Source organism: Cyprinus carpio, chromosome A20 (genome assembly GCF_018340385.1).
Source record: "Cyprinus carpio isolate SPL01 chromosome A20, ASM1834038v1, whole genome shotgun sequence".
Classification (NCBI taxonomy): domain Eukaryota; kingdom Metazoa; phylum Chordata; class Actinopteri; order Cypriniformes; family Cyprinidae; genus Cyprinus; species Cyprinus carpio.
The window spans coordinates 9,261,331-9,280,812 of record NC_056591.1 but is presented as its reverse complement, the minus strand read 5'-3'; the positions used below and the strand labels follow the sequence as shown (position 1 = coordinate 9,280,812).

At 35.4% G+C, this 19,482-nt stretch overlaps 1 protein-coding gene across 1 annotated transcript; it reads right to left on the bottom strand.

The window, feature by feature from the left end:
* Positions 1–479: 479 nt before the first annotated feature.
* Positions 480–17,062, bottom strand: LOC109051961 (desmoglein-3-like). Its single transcript, XM_042777546.1, is given in 15 exon segments — positions 480–2,516; positions 2,813–3,097; positions 3,212–3,339; positions 4,205–4,292; positions 4,294–4,484; positions 4,734–4,961; positions 5,713–5,855; positions 5,957–6,390; positions 6,979–7,164; positions 7,264–7,395; positions 7,654–7,817; positions 8,873–9,014; positions 9,134–9,295; positions 10,248–10,376; positions 16,772–17,062. Coding segments are annotated over 15 exon segments (3,492 nt in total). The 5' UTR covers positions 16,826–17,062; the 3' UTR covers positions 480–1,490.
* Between the last annotated feature and the right edge of the window lie 2,420 nt (positions 17,063–19,482).

Here is a 19,482-nt window from a genome sequence, read left to right as displayed (position 1 = left end):
ATTTTCCCTGCAACAAAAATAGAGCATGATGGGAAATGTACAGCTCATTCCCTTAAATTGATGAATAAGGATTATTTGTAGTGCAACCTTATGATCTGATATAATTTGTTTCAGTTGTACCCATATTTTAAAACACAATATTTGGAAAAGCAGGATATTCAACTTTTTTGGGGGGGCAGGTACGGTGACCAAAATATCAGTCACACAAACTGGTAGCTTTGTTTAAGCATCCTGCAATTCATAAGCAGTGTCCCACATTTTAGTTTGTCTGTATTATTTTTAATGACCAGCCTTTTATGTTCAATTCATTACAGAATCAAGTATTCCAGAGCGCCATGAATTGTTCTGGCCAATTTCTTTGTCTGAAACAGAACGTGCAGTTACAAATATTGCTAGAAGAATGATTGGCCTCTCTTGAATTACTATTTTACAGATTCCAGTTTTTGTTGACACTTGCCCACAGACAGTTTTACACCGGATGATATTAAAATCACTTTATTGTCTTTTGGAATTCTGATCCATAGTGAAACATATGAAACATCAATATCACAACATAAACATCACAACATAAAATCAGCATTAAAAAAAAGAAGTTCTAAACAACCTTATGCTGCTTTACAATATATTTAATTGACCCCTGAAAAAAAGTTTATCTCTCAAAACCAGTAAAACTCTTTCCCAACATGCAGCTAATAAGCCCATCCCTTCAACAAACTACTAAAAAATAAAAATAAAAATTGAACCAAACCAGAGCTTTGAATAGAAAAATCCCAGCACCACGACTGTAGTATTTTTGTTTGTTTGTTTTTTAGTATTTAGTATTAAATTCCAATGACTAAACAAACAGAAGGTGCGTTAGCTACTATATTCTTAAAAGTAAAAAAAAACAAAAACAAACAAAAAAAAACAATTATGAAACTTTTAAATAACATTCATTTCATACATATCATTCTTGCTTGGAATGTGGGTTTGGTCTTTTTATTTAACGGCACTGCAAAGAAAAACCACAGACTTCTAAACAGACTTACTAATCAGACTTGTTTACAAACAGTAACTAAAAAGAGGACTGGAAAATACTGTAAAATTGCACACCATACCAGTGCTGGTGGTTGATGAAGAATAATAATTTTTTTTATTGGTTGCTACTAAATATACATTGTAGTTCACTTGATTTGTAAGTAATTGATAAATTGTCGTTTACAGCACCATACTTTTCATTAAAAAACAAAAACAAAACAACATGTCTTTTGAAGAGATTCTACTTGTTTGCATAAACTGCACAGGAATGGCCTCAGGGATACCAGAACGCTCAAGGGCATTAAAAACCAGTTTTTCAAGCATTAATTTGCATACTCTCTATAACCTAACATGTTGACAACATGAAACTCAAATGATTTGCATGCATGAGCTCTGAAGACTGTGGTTTGTATGGTTTTCTAAACCGTCTGACACTTTTACAACTGTACAAGTACTGTATGAGTGTTTTGTTGTTACTTGATACTTTGCGTTGTCACAACTTTTCTCTCTTGGACGATTTGGGGATTTTGGTTAATCTGGACAGATGCCCCACCAAATCCAACACTACCAACTGACCCTGCAGTGCCCTTTTGAAGACCACCCTGGCTCACAGCTGATCCCCCTTTGCTCTCCACATAAAGGACATTTTGAGATCCACCGTGAGTGGAAACACCTTTTTTGAGGGTCCCCTGAATCAATTGACCCCCTTGTCCTTCCACAACCATCAGGCCCTGAGATCCAGCAAACCCTCTCTGAAGCGTCCCCTGAAGGACTTGACCCCCTTGAAGGACATGACCGCTCGTGGCTCCCCCATCTACCAGGAGCACTTGTGATCCAGACAGATTACCTGTGTGCAGCATCCCAGCCTGAGCTGGTGCACCTCTATCCACAAGCACCATTCTCTCACCGCGGGTCAGGGTATTCGTTGCTATGTTGCCACCCTGGACTATAACCCCCTCGGTTACTGGACTGCTGTTTAGCACGTACATGCTCTGTCCCATGGCAGGGCTTTCAGTGAGCAGTACCGTGCTGGGCTGTGACTCGACCATGTAGTACATTGGCTGGGGTTGCATCAGGACTGTTGGAGCAGGTTGTACGCTCGTAATCACTGTGGGCCGGTTGTCTGTGACAAGGAAGTTCTCCACACGAGTAGATGATGTTATAGCCGTGTTGGAAGCTGTATTCAGTGTGTTTGAAGATACAGCACTGTTAGTGGCAATATTTCCAGAATTTATAACATTGGTTGATGAAGACACCTCTGTACGGTCCACGATGGGTTTGGGAGGGGGAGGAAGAGGAGCTGAGACCTCAGTCTTTTTACCGCCACATATTTCAGCGAGAGTAGTGAACTTGGGCCCGAGGTCATTGAGAAACTCTAGGTCATTGTTATCTTCGAGGATGCTGCAGCAGCCCACAGAGCCCACAGGAGAGCCCTTCCCTTCATAGTCATACGCCACAGCTTCATTCTTACCAAATCCATCCTCTATTGCACGGCTTTTCTGTAACACACATAAAGCAATATATGTACATATACATTCATACAGACAGACATGTGATCCACATACATAGAACAATACAACAATATAATAATAGTACGATAATGATAAAGCGATAGATTGAACAATGAAATGATAGAAAGAATGATGAAATGATAGAACAATAGAAAGGTTGAAAAATAAAACAGTACATAGATAGATAGATAGATAGATAGATAGATAGATAATTAATCACACTAAATCAATTTGTTGAATTGACTTTATATACACACTTTCCTGTGGGTACAGTATATACTAACCTGTGAATAGTATTCACCCAGGAACATATCAGACACGGCCATTCCGTCAAAATCTCCAGCCCCTCCTCTACTCCTAAGAGTGTCACTTCTCCTGATCGAGTCCATGTAGGACATTTCCATTTCATTGTAGCCACGGCCACCCATTGTGGAAGTGGAGTCCAGGAATCCTGCTCCTCCTGCTCCTAACGCTCCTCCTGCTCCTCCTGCGAAGTACATACCACCCACCCCATCTTTCGACATAAAGCTCAGCTTTCGTCCGTCAACAACATCAAGCAGTGGAACATCCTATCAGAGAAAAAAGGGTTTGATTTATTTAGCTTTATAACAGAAATAACGTCTTAATCAGATTTTGTTCTTGATAACATACATTGCAAATCAATCAGAAGTTCAAGTTCTTACCCTGTCCTCCCCCTGGCCCTCGGTATGGTAAGAGATGAGATGCTCTTTAGTGTCAAAGGGCATGTCTGTGAAAGTTCCCGTCATCCCAGCAGCTCCACACTGACACAGCAGCAACAGGAGTGGGATGACTGTAACAGAGGAGAAATACAGCATTTAGTTTCACATAATAATAGCTATCAATCATGATCTGTCTGGTATTCTGCTTAATATAGGCTAAGTCCACCCAAAAAATGAAAATTCGGTCATCGTGTTGTTCCAACTCTTACTTTCTTCTGTGGAACGCAATGCTGTTTTGGACCTGGGTGACTTTCATTGTATAAATAAATATCTTCTTTTGTGCTCTGCAAAATAGTTGAGCAAATGAAGACAGAATTTTTATTTTTTGGGTAACCTTTCCAATGTTGTTTGGAGAGCAGGATTAGGCACAACAAAGTTAAAGGTGAAGTTTTTTTCCATTTTATTATGTCAAAATGCATTCTTTTAACTTAATTTATTGTATTATAAGTATGCCATTCATGGGTTTATATCCCCCAGAACTATAAAGATTGAGCTCAGCCTATAGTGAGAGACTGGGGTGTGGCTACTGTAGTTTAGCCAGTGTGGGACTAAGGCTGATAGGTCACATGGAAAAAAGACTTCATATTTGGTTAATGAAGTGCAGGCCAAAATTCGGGTAAACATTGGCGGTGCTTTTATAAGATGGAAGAATAAATTGGTGGAATGTTTGGGTTTCAATCGAGATGCCAAACTTGTGGAGTTTCTTCTCGAGCTTATCTCAAAATTTAGCCACACATGTTAGCTCTTTACTGTCAATCTTTACACCTGCTCCTGAAAATATGCTTTGTTTTTGTACTTCCATTAGTCCTGTAGAAATGGCATACTTCAGCTTTAAACGCGGCATAAATAGAAACCAGGCAATTAATTAAATGTCTAGGGAATGTCAGAAAGTCTGATGACATGGTAGACTTCGTTGAGATACTGGTGTGAACTTACGCAATAATGAAAGCAGTCCGAGGAAGAGAAGGCCGATTCCAGCAGGTCCAAACCTGGATCCTGTTTTTATTTTTTAATTTTGATTTGTTTTCTTTTTCTTCTGTTCGGGAACAAGCTCCCTGGTCGGTACAGGTGCACACCTCCACTTGAATTTTCTGAGGTTCTGGACATGACAATCCCTGCTGGTCCTTGACGTCCACCGTCAGCTCGTATTCTCCTGGCCACAGCTTTTCATGGGTTCTGAAGATGGCAGTGGTATCTGATAAGAAGAAAAACAGATCTTAACCACAGAGTCAGTAGTTGCATCCTGATTAACAGATGTCTGACTAGTACTTTATAGTTTTTGACTTCGTACAACAGATTTTTAACATGTGGGTCAAGGCCTTCATTATCACCCTGCAGCAGTATGTTTCTATAAATATTCATGGAAACATAATTTAACTTCAGTGCAATTTTTAAATGTTATATTTATTAGTGAGATTGTGTTTTTTTGGTTTTGGATGTGTGGGATTTTGTTTTCAAAAGAGACACATATAGTTTTGATATTCTAGAGTGTATTTTTCCTTTTTTTTTTTTGTGGGAAAATTTTGGGTGTGTGTGGATCCATTGGGTGGCGCATCTTCATCCACTGCAGTGACTAAGACGGCATCCTTTTCAGTGCAAAGTGTCTTGACTTTGCTTGCCAAAGTTGGGCAGTGGTCATTAAAATCCTCTACCTGGATGGCAATGGTACCTGTTGCCGTCTTCGAAGGCAAGTCTATAAGAGAGAAGGAAAAACATATTTTAAAAAATAATATATTATTTTGATTTGCATAGAGTACACAAACATAAATGTGAGACAAATGTTATAATTCAGTTATATACAATAAAAACTGAAGTGTCAAAAAGTAAAATAAAAGAAAGCTTTTGGGCTACTTTCCCTTAGTTAAAAAAAATACTAAAAGAAAAATATAGAAAAAAGATAATTCATTGTAAATATACGGTATAAGTGAATTAAATCAAATAATTTTTTACAACGTAACTGACAGATGGTTAAGTATCCAAACATTGACCCAGTTTTCAGTAACTATTATTGAACAATATGAAGATGGCGACATCTTCAGGACAGGTTATGTACCTGCAATGTCCATTTTATTTAGTTTTAGTTCATAGTTTTTAGTTTTAGTTTCAGTTATTTTAGTACTTCACATTAAACTAAATGCAAATGAGAAATGTTGCATTGACAACTAGTTGAAATAAAATAAGTTCTATTTATATTGTTGGTAACCAAACTGTTGCTCGTAGCCACTGACTTCCATAATATAGAAAGAAAATACTATGGAAGTCAATGGCTACCAGCAACTGTTTGGTTACAAACATTTTTGAATACATCTTTTGTGTTCGACAGAAGAAACTCATACAGCCTTGGAACAACTTGAGGGTGAGTAAATGATGAAAGAATGATAATTTTTGGGTGAAGTACCCCTTTAAGCTTTTAGTTTTGATTAATAATCCTGCCGGGAACTTGCCTTGAGTTATGCTGTAAATATGGGCGTAGTAAGTGCCATTAGCTAGAAACTTGGACTCGCGGTCAGGAGCCTTGTTCATTTTAATGGCCCCAGTTTTCTCATCGATGGTCAGCCAGTTATCTGGGTCAAATCCTTTAACATACCTGTAAGAAAAGGGAACATAGTTGGTTCAACCTCATTTCTTATTCTTTTATATGCTGTTTCCTCTTAATTTTTGACAGAAACTATTTCTATGTAAACATACTTCACGTTGGTAGCTTCCTTTCCTGTGTCTGTGTCAGTGGCCGGGTACTTTGCGATGACCTCATTGCTGTTAAAAGTCTTGCCTTCAGAGATGGGAATGGCTTTTGTTAGGGGAATGAACTTGGGTCCTTCTGGCTGGTTTCTCACCTTTATTTTCACATTGTACATCTGACCCCCTGACGTTGACCATGAACCGCCAGCTCCTCCGCCTCCGGCTCCGCCTCCACCTCCACCACCTCCGCCGCCTCCGCCGCCACCGCCGCCACCGCCTCCACCTCCACCGCCGCCACCACCTCCTCCTCCTGCGCCAGCACCGTCACCACCGAAGTTTATGTTTATTCCATCTTGTCCTCCAGTCACAGAGGGGTGGAACGGAGCAATGTTCTTTACACCAATGCCAAGGTTCAGGTCTTTGACATCCTCATAATCAACAGCCCAGAGAAAACGGACATGAGATACTTTTTCAAGCAAATGGCTGAGAGTATAATCTGCTTCAGTTACATGCTATAAGTAACAATGTCAAAAGTACCAGTACTTTTAAAGAAAGACTTTCTTCTGTATCAGTATAACTTGGCACTTGGCAAGGATGCATTAAATTAATAAAAAGTGAGAGTAAAGACGTGTATAACATTACAAGATTTCTATTTCAAATGGCTGCTGAAAATTCAGCTTTGCCATCATAAAAATGAATTACATTTGAAAATGTATTAAAAAGAAAACAGTTATTTTAAAGTGTAATAATATTTCAAAGTATTACTGTCTATTGTGTCAATAATATTAATCAAACAACAATACTAAAAAGAGAAACTGAGAAACTGCATTTACATTATTCCTTTATTATTGACTGCTTACTTGAATAATTACTTAAAATAATTACTTGTTTACTAAATTGAATTCATTTTTTCCTGTGGTGTCAAAATTGGTATTGAGAATCTGACCAATATTTTGGTATCACAAAAAAACCTATTCACAACTATGCTAGAAATTTTGAAAGCAAAATAACCAACAAATATCATTGCACACCTTGTCAAGCATAATGACTGCATCGTTGGTCTTTGGGTCAGTGTGAATGCTGAAGTATCCAGCCTCATTGCCTGATGCAATAAAGCAATTAGTCACCCAGTTGTCCGTGTTCTCAAGATCCAGGTCTTTTGCTTTAAGTCTCATCACCTCTATTTTCTCTGTATTTTCGTCAACAGTGGCTTCAAACTATGGAAAAAGAAAAAAGAATTAGCAAAAATTGCAGGGACCACTACAACAACATATTAAAACTGTGTAGAAGTAAACATAGTGCAGATCTTTTCTTACTGGGCCTTGCAATACAGGCACATTATCATTGACATCATTGATCTGGATGATGACTGTTCCTGTGGCTTCATTGCCGCCCGGGGCTCCGTTCAGGTCAGATGCTCTGACAAGCAGGACATACTGATCAATTGTCTGAAGAGAGAGATGGCGTGTAAATAAACAGGTGGAATCATTTACATACTGTTCAATATGCTCAACAAAAGCATCTATTGTTTCTTTTAATGTTCCTGCATTATTCATTTAAACTGAAACAATAACAGAACATCTGGCACTGACGCTTACAAATGCTGTCAGTGAAGTAGAGCTAGTGCAAACACATGGAGTCTGTGTGCGTTATGTAACATGTTGGATATCAGGTACACATTTGATACAGTGATGGTGACCTCTCACCTCTCTATCCAGTTTAGGATTGATAACACGGACTGTCCCGTCATGATCAACTCTGAACATCTGCTCCCCAGCTGGCTGCTGCTCAACAATCTCATACTTGATTTGAGAGTTTGGGTTCCCTACCTCATCAGCATCAAAGCAATTTATCTTCATCACTGATGTATCTGAATAAAATAAGAGTGCCCATGATAAATGAAAAGAAAAATCCTTTGAAAAATCTAGTTTAAAACATGTGGCATGTTCTTAGAAATTTATTCTTTGCACACTGTATACATATCGAGAGGTGTAACCTTCAAGTAAAAAATTTGTATTATTTAAAAATATATATATAATTATACACTAATACTGTGTATACAGAATAATTTTATATAGAAAAGATGCATTAAATTGACCAAAAGTGACTAAAAACGTTGACACTTTTACAAAAAAATTATATTTCAAATAAAGGCTGTTCTTTTGAACTTTTGAGAACCCTGAAAAACACAAATATATTAAGCAGTACAACTATTTTCAGAATTAGTAATAACAAGAAATATTTCTTGAGCAGCAAATCAGCATATTCGAATCATTTCTGAAAAGTCATGTGACCCTGCAGAGGAGTAAAGCTGCTGAAAATTCAGCCTTGCCATTACAGAAATAAATTACATTTTAAAAATATTAAAATTGAAAACAGTTATTTTAAATTGTAATAATATTTTCACAATATTACTGTTTATATTATATTTTTTTTCAAATAAATGCAGCATTGGTGAGCATAAGAAATGTCTTTCAAAACCATTTTAAAGACTTACAGACCCCAGATTTTTTAAATTTAGTGTTTATTTTCAAATATCTTAAATTATTAATTCATAAATAACATTACATCACATAACATTTTACAACTAACTTTATATTACCAAATATTAATAAGAAGTGCAGCTGATTTCTGACTTTATAATAATTTATTTTATTTTATTTTCTTTTTAATTCATTTTTAAAAACATATCTTGCAAAACTTCTTCATAAAGAGAAATGAATTATAATACAGAAAAGTATGTATTCAGTATTCAATAATACATTTAAAATTAACAGATTAATTAAAATATCCAGAAAAAAAAAAAGTGTTAGTCTGAGTCAAATAACCCATATGCAGAATTTGATGATTCTTATAATCACCATTATGCTTATTGTACAACTTCAAGTCCCTTTTTTTTACCTATGACAAATGCAGTTCACATACCTACTGGACTGAGCTCGTATACATTCCCAGGTTCCATTGGCCCGAAAACAGGCTTATTATCATTCTGATCCTTCACTTTTATTCTCAACCCAATGTCATTCTCTGCAATTGTGCCATCTCTGAATGTAGCAATGCCTGAAAGCTACAGAGGTGAAGAAATAAATTTAAGATCACCATCCCTCAAAATCAAGCGTAGGTGTTAAAGCCACCTTCATCATCATCATCATTAATCATCATTGTCATCATGGCCATTTTACTTACATTGTATTGTGCGATCTGCTCTCTATCAAGGAGCCCTGTTATCCTTACATATCCAGTTTCAGGATTCACCACAAATAAATTGAAGGGGTTCTGGTCTGCACCGATGCCCTTCAGTGAGTACCTCACATTTTTCAGTTGGATGTCTTCCCTATCTGAGCGAATCTAAATAAATCAGAAACACATTTATTTAACCCAAAAGCCAATCAAGCCACAGTGGCCTGACACATGTGCATACCATTAATGGAATTAAAGGAACAGCTCCCCAAAAATTAAAATGTACTCTTAAAGATGATCTAATGAGTTGTAGCATTAAATCACTTTGCTCAGCAATGGATGACTCTACAGTGCATGGGTGCCGTCAGAATGAGAGTCCAAACAACTGATAAAAACATCTCAATAATCCACCAAGTAATCCACACCACTCCAGTCCACCAATTAATGAATTGTGAAGAAAAAAGTTCATTGTTTCTAAGAAACAAATCCATTATTAAGGCATTTTAACTTTAAACTGTTCCTTCTGGCGAAAATAATATAATCCATAATTGATAATAATGCTTCCTCCAATGAAAAAGTCCATCCCCTGTTGTCCTCTCACACCAAAATTCACTGACAAATTTGTTTAGAACTGTTTTGTTTTTTGTATGTTTATCTTTTGTTTCATGATTGAGAAGTTTTGAATTTTGGACTGGAGTATTAAGTATTGAGGGTATGTATTTTGTATTTTAGCATATTACATCTTCATATGTTTATTACAAGCACACAATTCATTACTTGTGGATTATTGTGATGTTTTTATCAGCTGTTTGGACTCTCATTGATCTCATGAGCAAGTGATGTAATGATAAGTTTCTCCAAATATGTTCTGATGACGAAACAAATGAATGTACATCTTGGATGGCCTGAGGATGAGTACATTTTCAGCAACTTTTCACGTTAATGTGAACTATTCCTGTAATAATTTGCAACATCTTATTTTTCCCTTTTCAACTCCCTGGTGAAAAAGCTGATGCCTCGCCTTGCCTAATTTATTTACTTGTCATTTTTGCACATTGTTTGTACATTAATGTTGACATCAGCATATTAACATGTTTAATGCAGAAAAAGTCTCACTCACTTTTGCAATGAATTCTCTCTTGGTGTAATCCACATTCTCTTCTAAGATTTGGGGAGGGACGATCCATTCTCTCTTCTGCCTGTGGAGGGCCACAGAGTTCTGGAATCTGGCTTCAACCTCAAACACATGCTGCGGGAAAACAGAAATGCACAACAACAATTCGTGAAGACAGACTTATCACGCCAACCTTCTCACACACAGCAGAAAAGACAAAGACAGAGAAATATTTGTTTTTATATTTGCTGCCCTGTCTGGTGAGAACGTTCTCATTAGCAGCTTTTGTAAATGATTCACTAGTGAGTCATTACAAATGATCGAAACACTGTGGTTGTAACTTGTACGCATGCATTGTTTGACACCAAGCTCATCCTGTCTCTACAAAGACAAAATTAAACAGACACAATAATTTGTATGAAATTAGTTGAAAGAGATATAATAATATACACCTGAAAAGATTTGCAAACATGGAAGAAAAAAAAAAACACTACATAGAAGTCATTCATTTATTTAACTTCAGCAGACGTCTAATTAAGAAAGATAATATGAAGAAATACTTGGCAAAAGCTAAATGCATTCCACTCAAGTCGAGATCACCTTAACTTAATCAGACCACACAGAACTAAGATAAAGCATATGCACACAGTAACAGACAGTAAAGACAAATATAAAATGTAATTTCTTAGTAAGGGGTTTTCTTTACTTTCTTCAACTGTGCATTTCTGAATTGTACTGCGCAAAGTTCAATAATTACTTCTTCAAGTGTTAATAGTGATACATGGAGACATCACATATTGTGTAGTAACTACAGAAGGTTTGGTACATGCATTAGGTTGTTTTACGTTAACTGAAGGCCCAATGATTGTCATATGAATTTGTAGAAACTTTGAATTTGTGATGTGGAAATATGAAGTGCTAAAAACTCAGCAATAAAATGTGATTTTAACCCAAATGAGAGATGTTTTACACCAAAAGCACTCTCTCGTACACACACAGTGTATGACACATGTATGGGTATAATGGGTATGCAAAATATTTAAAACGAAAGCCAAATCAACCAAGACTGTGCTCTTTGCATATCTACCCAGCACATACCGATAAAAGCAGTAAAATCATCCTTCACTGAGATTCTCCAGTGTGAAGAAACAGGTGAAGAGATTTTCACTCATTTAGTAGGTTGCACTCATTTAGTAACCATTTTACTTAACTGTTGTTCAGTAAATCATAAGAATTTCATTAGAATTTTAGTAAGTATTACTGAAAAATGTCAATCATTAAGGTGCCTGGGGATGGGAATTTCAGCACTCCTGAAAGTGAATACAACAGGCTGTACAGTCTTATACTTGCAGATCAAGTAATTTGTTTGTTGTATATAGACAGATCTTGTACTGAAATGCCCTTTACAAAAATGCACCACGTTAAATAGTGGAACTTGGAAGTTCCCAACAAAATGCCCTTTACAAAAATGCACCACGTTAAATATTGGGATTTGGAATTTTTTTATGTTGTTGGGAAATTTTGTTGAAATTGTTTAAATAAGTAACTGCCTTCACAAAAAAAAAAAAAAAAAAACAACAAGACAGAGATAGAAAGAGCGAAGGGAGGCTGCTAAAGGCAGTTCAACATGGCAAACATGAATACAAAGCTCCAGCAAGCCAGCAGGTAAATCATCATATAGAATATTTTGCAGTTTATCACACTTTAATTCTTGTAATTAAGTATATTTCTCATTATAATCACCTGTCTTGATACTAGTAATCTATAACACATCATATTTTATTAAAACCACACTTATGGGGAGAGTGTGGTGAGATTAGCCATTTTTTATTATTGTTGTCCTTATAAAAAAGTGTTCCCATGGGCTTTTTTCCCCTGGGTTTGGGGTAAAAAGTTGACCCATGGTCGAGTCAGTGGGGTAAGATGCACCAGTGGGTAAGATGGGTGTAAAATGACCATCTGACCGAATCTGATTCAAACCCATGTGAAATAAATAATAATTTAAACACTAATTTAATAATTTCCTTTTACAGACAGTCATATTTATTTTCTTAAATTCAACTTTAACAACATAAAACCAACCAAATTAAGTTTAAATTTCAATATTTAATAGTTTGCATTTCTGAAACAATATGCTGAACACCAAAGTTGTAGCCTTCCTAAAAACAGACTAAACAGAGAGTTTGTTGGCCATTAGTGAATACAGGTGAAAATATATTTTCAATTATTATTTTTTTTTTATTTTGTTTTAATTGTAATATGTGTGTTGGATGTCTGAATTTAAATTTATAGTAATTAAAAGTGTGTTTTTATTTGTTTTTTATTTTTGGATACCACATCTGTTAAGGCAAACGCAAGCGAAAAAAAAAAAAAAAAAAACACATCATGATATTATCTGTTAGAGACGTTATCAACGCTATCAAAACAGTAGCATATAACACTAGTGCAGAGAGCTGTAGAACAAGTATGTTACGTCTATGCTGTTTCATATTGTTAGATTTTCACAAAGTCGTACCAACAACATTCATAAGGGCACTAGACAAAGTTATCATCTATATAGCAATGGTTATTAATGAAAACTATAACAGTAATAGGCCTATGTATTGCTGAATGAATAATATACAACTGATGAAATTATATACCCCTAACCTAAAGTAATGGTGCAATGTGATATAATTTAACAATGAATGAGCATAACCAAAACAGAGAAAACATCTTTCACAAACATCTATATTTGTCTATTTTAAAGTGTTCAGTGTATATAATGAGTGGGATTATTATAGCACAATTCCCACCCAAACCACACTTATTTTCAAACCCTGGCTATTTAATTTGATTCCCCCAGTGTATTTCTCCTTTTCACAGTCTGACAGAAATGATGGGTGGTTCCTAAATACATGGTGACATCACAGTAAAAGTGTACAGTTTCCCAGATGCAGGGGGTGGGTAAACTTACCCTCTGGCTCAACTTACCCCACTCTCTACTTCTTTCATTGAAGATGAGAGAGAAGCAGGCTCAGAGAGTGAGGGAGAGCCCACTCTTATCAAAACATCTACAATAAAGTCAATTATTACAGGGTGTGATATCTTCTCTTTTAATTGTATATTTTTAACAACTGGATGATTTGTATTAACAAGCACCTCCTTGTGCCCCCTATTTTTTTTGGTTCGGGCCACTTCCCCTCAAAATGTCTGTGCACGGCCCTGTATGTGTGTGTGTGTGTGTGTGTGTGTGTTGCCTAATACTTATGGGGAGAGTGGGGTAAGATTAGCCATTTTTTACTATTGTGGTCCTCAACATAAGGGAAAAGGACACAGAAGTGCAATGAAAGTATCTATCCTATTCTATCCTATTCTATCCAAATGAAAGTATTCCTATCATTTTAAATGATCAGAATATATCTATGACAAAGGGTTCTAAGAATATGGCTTCTTACAAAAAAGTGTTCCCATGGCTCAGTTTCCCCTGGGTTTGGGGTAAGTTGACCCGAGGCGAGTGAGTGGGTAAGATGCACCATCTGGGTGTAAAATGACCATCTGACCGAATCTGATTCAAACCCATCTGAAATAAATAATTTAAACACTAATTTAATAATTTCCTTTTACAGACAGTCATATTTCTTTTCTTAAATTTAACTTTAACAACATAAAACCAACCAAATGAAGTTTAAATTTCAATATTTAATTTGCGTTTCTGAAACAATATGTTGAACACCAAAGTTGTAGCCTTCCTAAAAACAGACTAAACAGAGTTTGTTGGCCATTAGTGACTACTGGTGGAAATATGTTTTTATTTATTTATTTTTATTTGTCAATACTGCCAGAACTTAAACTGATAGTAATCAAAAGAGCCCACAGACATGTTATTGCTGACAGGATACCACATCTGGTAAGGCAAACGCAAGCGCAAAAAAAAAAAAAAAAAACACATCATGATATTATCTGTTAGAGACGTTATCAACGCTTTCAAAACAGTAGCATATAACACTAGTGCAGAGAGCTGTAGAACAAGTATGTTACGTCTATGCTGTTTCATATTGTTAGATTTTCACAAAGTCATACCAACAACATTCATAAGGGCACTAGACAAAGTTATCATCTATATAGCAATGGTTATTAATGAAAACTATAACAGTAATAGGCCTATGTATTGCTGAATGAATAATATACAACTGATGAAATTATATACCCCTAACCTAAAGTAATGGTGCAATGTGATATAATTTAAAAATGAATGAGCATAACCAAAACAGAGAAAACATCTTTCACAAACATCTATATTTGTCTCTTTTAAAGTGTTTAGTGTATATAATGAGTGGGGTTATTATAGCACAATTCCCACCCAGACCACACTAATTTTCAAACCCTGGCTATGGCCTTCCATTCCCCCAGTGTATTTCTCCTTTTCAAAGTCTGACAGAAATGATGGGTGGTTCCTAAATACATGGTGACATCACAGTAAAAGTGTACAGTTGCCCAGATGCAGGGGGTGGGTAAACTTACCCTCTGGCTCAACTTACCCCACACTCTACTTCTTTCATTGAAGATGAGACAGAAGCAGGCTCAGAGAGTGAGGGAGAGCCCACTCTTATCAAAACATCTACAATAAAGTCAATTATTACAGAGTGTGCTATCTTCTCTTTTAATTGTATATTTGTAACAACTGGATGATTTGTATTAACAAGCACCCACCCTCCTTGTGCCCCTTTTTTTCTGTTTGGGCCACTTCCCCTCAAAATGTCTGTGCACGGCCCTGTATGTGTGTGTGTGTGTATGTATGTATATATATATATATATATATATATATATATATATATATATATATATATATATATATATATATATATATAGGCTAAGTAAGCAATAAGGTACTCGAGGCCGTGCTTTATCGTGAATAAATCACGGCTGAAGGGCGTTGTTAGGCACGACACGGTTACCACACAATAAAAAATATTAAAACCAAAAATGTATGTATTGAAATGTTACTTATTTATTTATTTATTTATTTTTTGTAAAGCAAGTTCGTTAAATGCTGTCCTTCCGCTAAAAATAGTTCCTGGCAGCAACAGTAAAAGGCAAGAGAAGTTTCCGAACATGCCTCATCTAACTGAGCTTCATAAAAACAGAGAATAGGAGCTCTTCCGCTGTGTCATTTATTTTTTTAACACCATATATGATTTTTTTTTTCTCACACACATACATCTGCTTATCTCTCAGCATGACAAAACGTCTGTTTTCAGTCTTTTAGTTTTAAAACAGACCGATTCGCGGTACAGCGCGAGTTTGCAAGCGTCATTACAGGGTAAAATGATGGACATAGAGAATCATACCTGAAACAGAAAAAAAGAGAAATAAATAACTACAGTAATGTGCCCTCCTCACTTCGGAAACCTAGGCTCCCACACAGGCGCGCGCTGCACCCCTAACAGCAAGCAGTTTCCTATGGGATAATTATCCTGCCATAGTTTCGGCCCAGATTTGGCCCGCATCTGGCCCGCATGGATTTTACACGGGCCAGATGTGGGCCAGATCTGGGACAACACTATTTTGCTGTCTGGAACTGCAAACACATCAACATATCTCCGCATGAGAAAGTGTTTATTAGACGGAGGAAGGGCGAGGTCTCAAAATTAAAGATGAAAGATTCAACACAACGCCAGCAGGGGTCACTCATAACTTCATTAAATAAAAAAAATAAAAAAGTTACTTCTGCCGAAATACATAACAAATGAAACAGCTTTGATGCTGTATTATTGATTGTTTATGTTACTAAGGGTGGTTGCTAAGGGTGTTGCTCAGTGATACACAGAACCGTTAGGTGAAGCGGCCATACCTGTGCTGCATCGTGAATAAAACACAGCTGCTGACCAATCAGAATCGAGGAATGGAACTAACCGTTTTATATATATATATATATATATATATATATATATCATGATATTTGTAGAAATATTTATTATAATGCATAATAACTTACACTGTAATTAAGCCATTAAAACTTACTGTTGCCTTAATTTGCTAACTAAAATCAAAGTAACGACCTGCAGTGAGAATTTCATTGCATTTTGTTCACTGCCTTGAATTTAACCACTTATTAAAAACCCGAACTGAACCTCTGAAAACTAAAATCACCTTTGACAAAAATGATTGTGAAAAGTTAAATAGATAGACAAAAGTTGCATAATGCAACATTTTTACCATGCCCCCCCCCCCCCCTTTTTATTATTATTATTATTATTATTATTATTTTTACATTTAGAAGTCGTGGTAAATTTCTGTAAAGGGTTGGAAGTTGCTCATCGACATTTCAAGGTTTAAAGACAATACATTACTTTTTCACATTAACTTTATGAACATAAATATTGTTGCTTTATACATCGAGAGTGTTATAAACAAACAAATAAACAAAAGCAATTACAGTTTTATGAGAGACACATAACGATACAAAACGATACTTTGCCATACAGACAGACTAAAATGGAGTAGGTGGGTATCTACTGACAGAAAGAATAAAAACACGACAAACTTACCGATAATCCGAAACAAAACAGAAAAGCAACAGCAGGCGATATACCCCAGGCCATGGTCGGATATTTCCAGATCACCTGAGATCCACTGCTGTCACCAGCTGCTTATGGAAAAGTTTTAATAGATTCCGCAATGGCAGATGTGCGTCCCGGTGCTGTTTGATGCGCGATATGCCAAAGAGATCGATTCGGAGCGTTTTAGAGAAACTCCTTATTCACTGTTTCTCCCACACCCTCACCTTGAGGGTTAAAAGGAGGATCTAACGTTACAAAATGGGTGTGTGAGTTAGAGAGAGACAGAGCGAGAGCGAGTGTCTAGCCTAAGTGTGAGGCGTGTGTATGAGCGAGAGAGAGAGAGAGAGAGGCCTAAGGAGAGAGAGAGGAGTGTGAGGGGGGGGGGGGGGGGGGGGGGGTATCAATTTCTAAATTACATTTCATGTATAATAAAGGGCGGCATGTGTTCTCACCCAGTAGTATTAACATATGACCAGACCAACATATAACAAGACCAATCCTTAACCCTTTATGTGGTGTATATGAGTAACAGAACTTAGATCATGAAAAAAAACGAAAAAAAAAAAAAAAAATTATATATATATATATATATATATATATATATATATATATATATATATATATATATTATTATTATTATTATATTAAATATTAAATATATAATAATATGAACTAATATAAAATATTAAAGTTATTTGAATTAAAATTTTGTAATAAATTTATTTGTATCTGTAACATTTTAAATATAATGTCAGACAAAGAATGTCTCCAAGTGTTAATAAATTGCATTTTGCCATCTCAAGTTACCTTTTAATAAATATTTTAACTTGGACTAACTATCCTTTAAAAGGTAACGGGTGAAAGGGTTGACAGTTTTATGATTTCACAATAATGTTTTAGAGTGAAGTCGAAGGTGTCTAATGCTGATATTTCTACAAATATCATGTTTTCAATAATCAAATGGTAAGTTTCAGGGTTGACCGTTTCATACCGATAGACATAAGGAATAAACCAATGAAATATAAAATAAAGTGATAAAACAGGAAAGATTTACTTGTTTTGAAAAGTTCACCTTTTTAAAGAGTTTAGAACCATTTTTTTATTATTTTTATGTATGGGTTTCTGCATAATTTTAATAAGGGTATTAATGTATTTATGTAAGTATGTATGTATAAGACCTGAATAGTTTGCACATACAGTATATTCATGACACATGCATGCTTCTATTACTCATTGACAGTATGATGTTGTATTATCTCACGTGAATATTTTCAACATCAATTTTATGCTTGTTTAATAGAAATAATACATTGCAAAATCATTCCGAGATCATTCATTTTTAAATCACACAAAAACCTTAAAGCAATCATGTAGTTTTGGTATAAATCTTTTGCACGTGTCCAGAGATTAACTTCATTACCAGATAAGAAGCAATGCTTTTTGAGCTGCTCTTCTTAAGAATTATTAATAATCACATAGAATAAATCGATTCCTCAGAAGCTCAAACCTTCACGTGGTTGTTAAAAGTTGGTCATACTTAAAGTGGCTTAATGGAAACACATCAGAGGGTTTGCCCAACTAAACAACTAATCAGCAGATATAGTTTTCTATTTGTCTTATATTTGTGATGGACATGTGATTGTACGCTAAATAAATTATTTCAGAAAATAGTTTTGATCAATAGTTTTGCATGTGAGTTTTCCATACATATTTACATATTCCCGTTCATTATTAGCACTTCAGTAGAAAAGAGGAGGGTTTGTCATGGCATGTCTGCTTGCTTTAAAGGTGGTGTAAGAAAAGTGTGGGGAAAAAAAGAAATTGGACGAGACAACTTGAGTTGTTTGTTCTTTCCTTCTGTCATCAATCTCTTTCACTTATTCACTCCCACTCAGTTGCTCTCACTTAATTGTTCACTTAATTTGCTGACTTTGTCTCAGTTTGAAATATACAATAAAACAAAAGCAAATCATCATGTCGTTAAGTATACGTCAGCATTAAATATGGTTTTAGAGATGTTAAAAAGGCCTTGGGGTCTCTCAGACTGGAAATAGAATATGAGTGTTAAGAAAAGTCAAGGGTGGTTACAGAGGCCCTTTAGAGAGGCTCTCAACAGAACGTCATTTACACACATTTGCACACATTTAGAGAATATCCTGAATGCGAGCTCCATTCGGATGAAGCCTGCACTGTCTGAGTCACCATAAATCTGTTTCTCAGACACAACTGCTGAACAAAGACACTGAAAGAGAGGAAAAAAGGAAGAGAGAGATTCCATGACATTTACTTGGTCAAACATTCTCTAGAAACATTCATGTGAAAGCATAGAAATAGATTCAATTTTGATTACATTGGATTTTGTACACTGAAAAAAAAAACTGTGTAGAAATAAAATTTCACTCAGAAGTTCCTAGTAAACTTCACCATTAATTACAAAGAAACATCAAAGAGCACCATTAATGAAATGCAAAATTTTAAAGTAGCAATACAGAAATAGTATTTTCTCATAAAATCTATGACAATAATATTTTTATTTAACTAAAAAAAAGAAAATGTTTTATTTTTTTTTTTTATATATATATATTTTAATTATATATATTTACTGGCATTGTTAAATAATAAAAATAATTACAATTTAACTCATAAATTGCTAGTAAATATCACAATTGATAACAAAGAAAAAGCAAGGAAAAAAATTA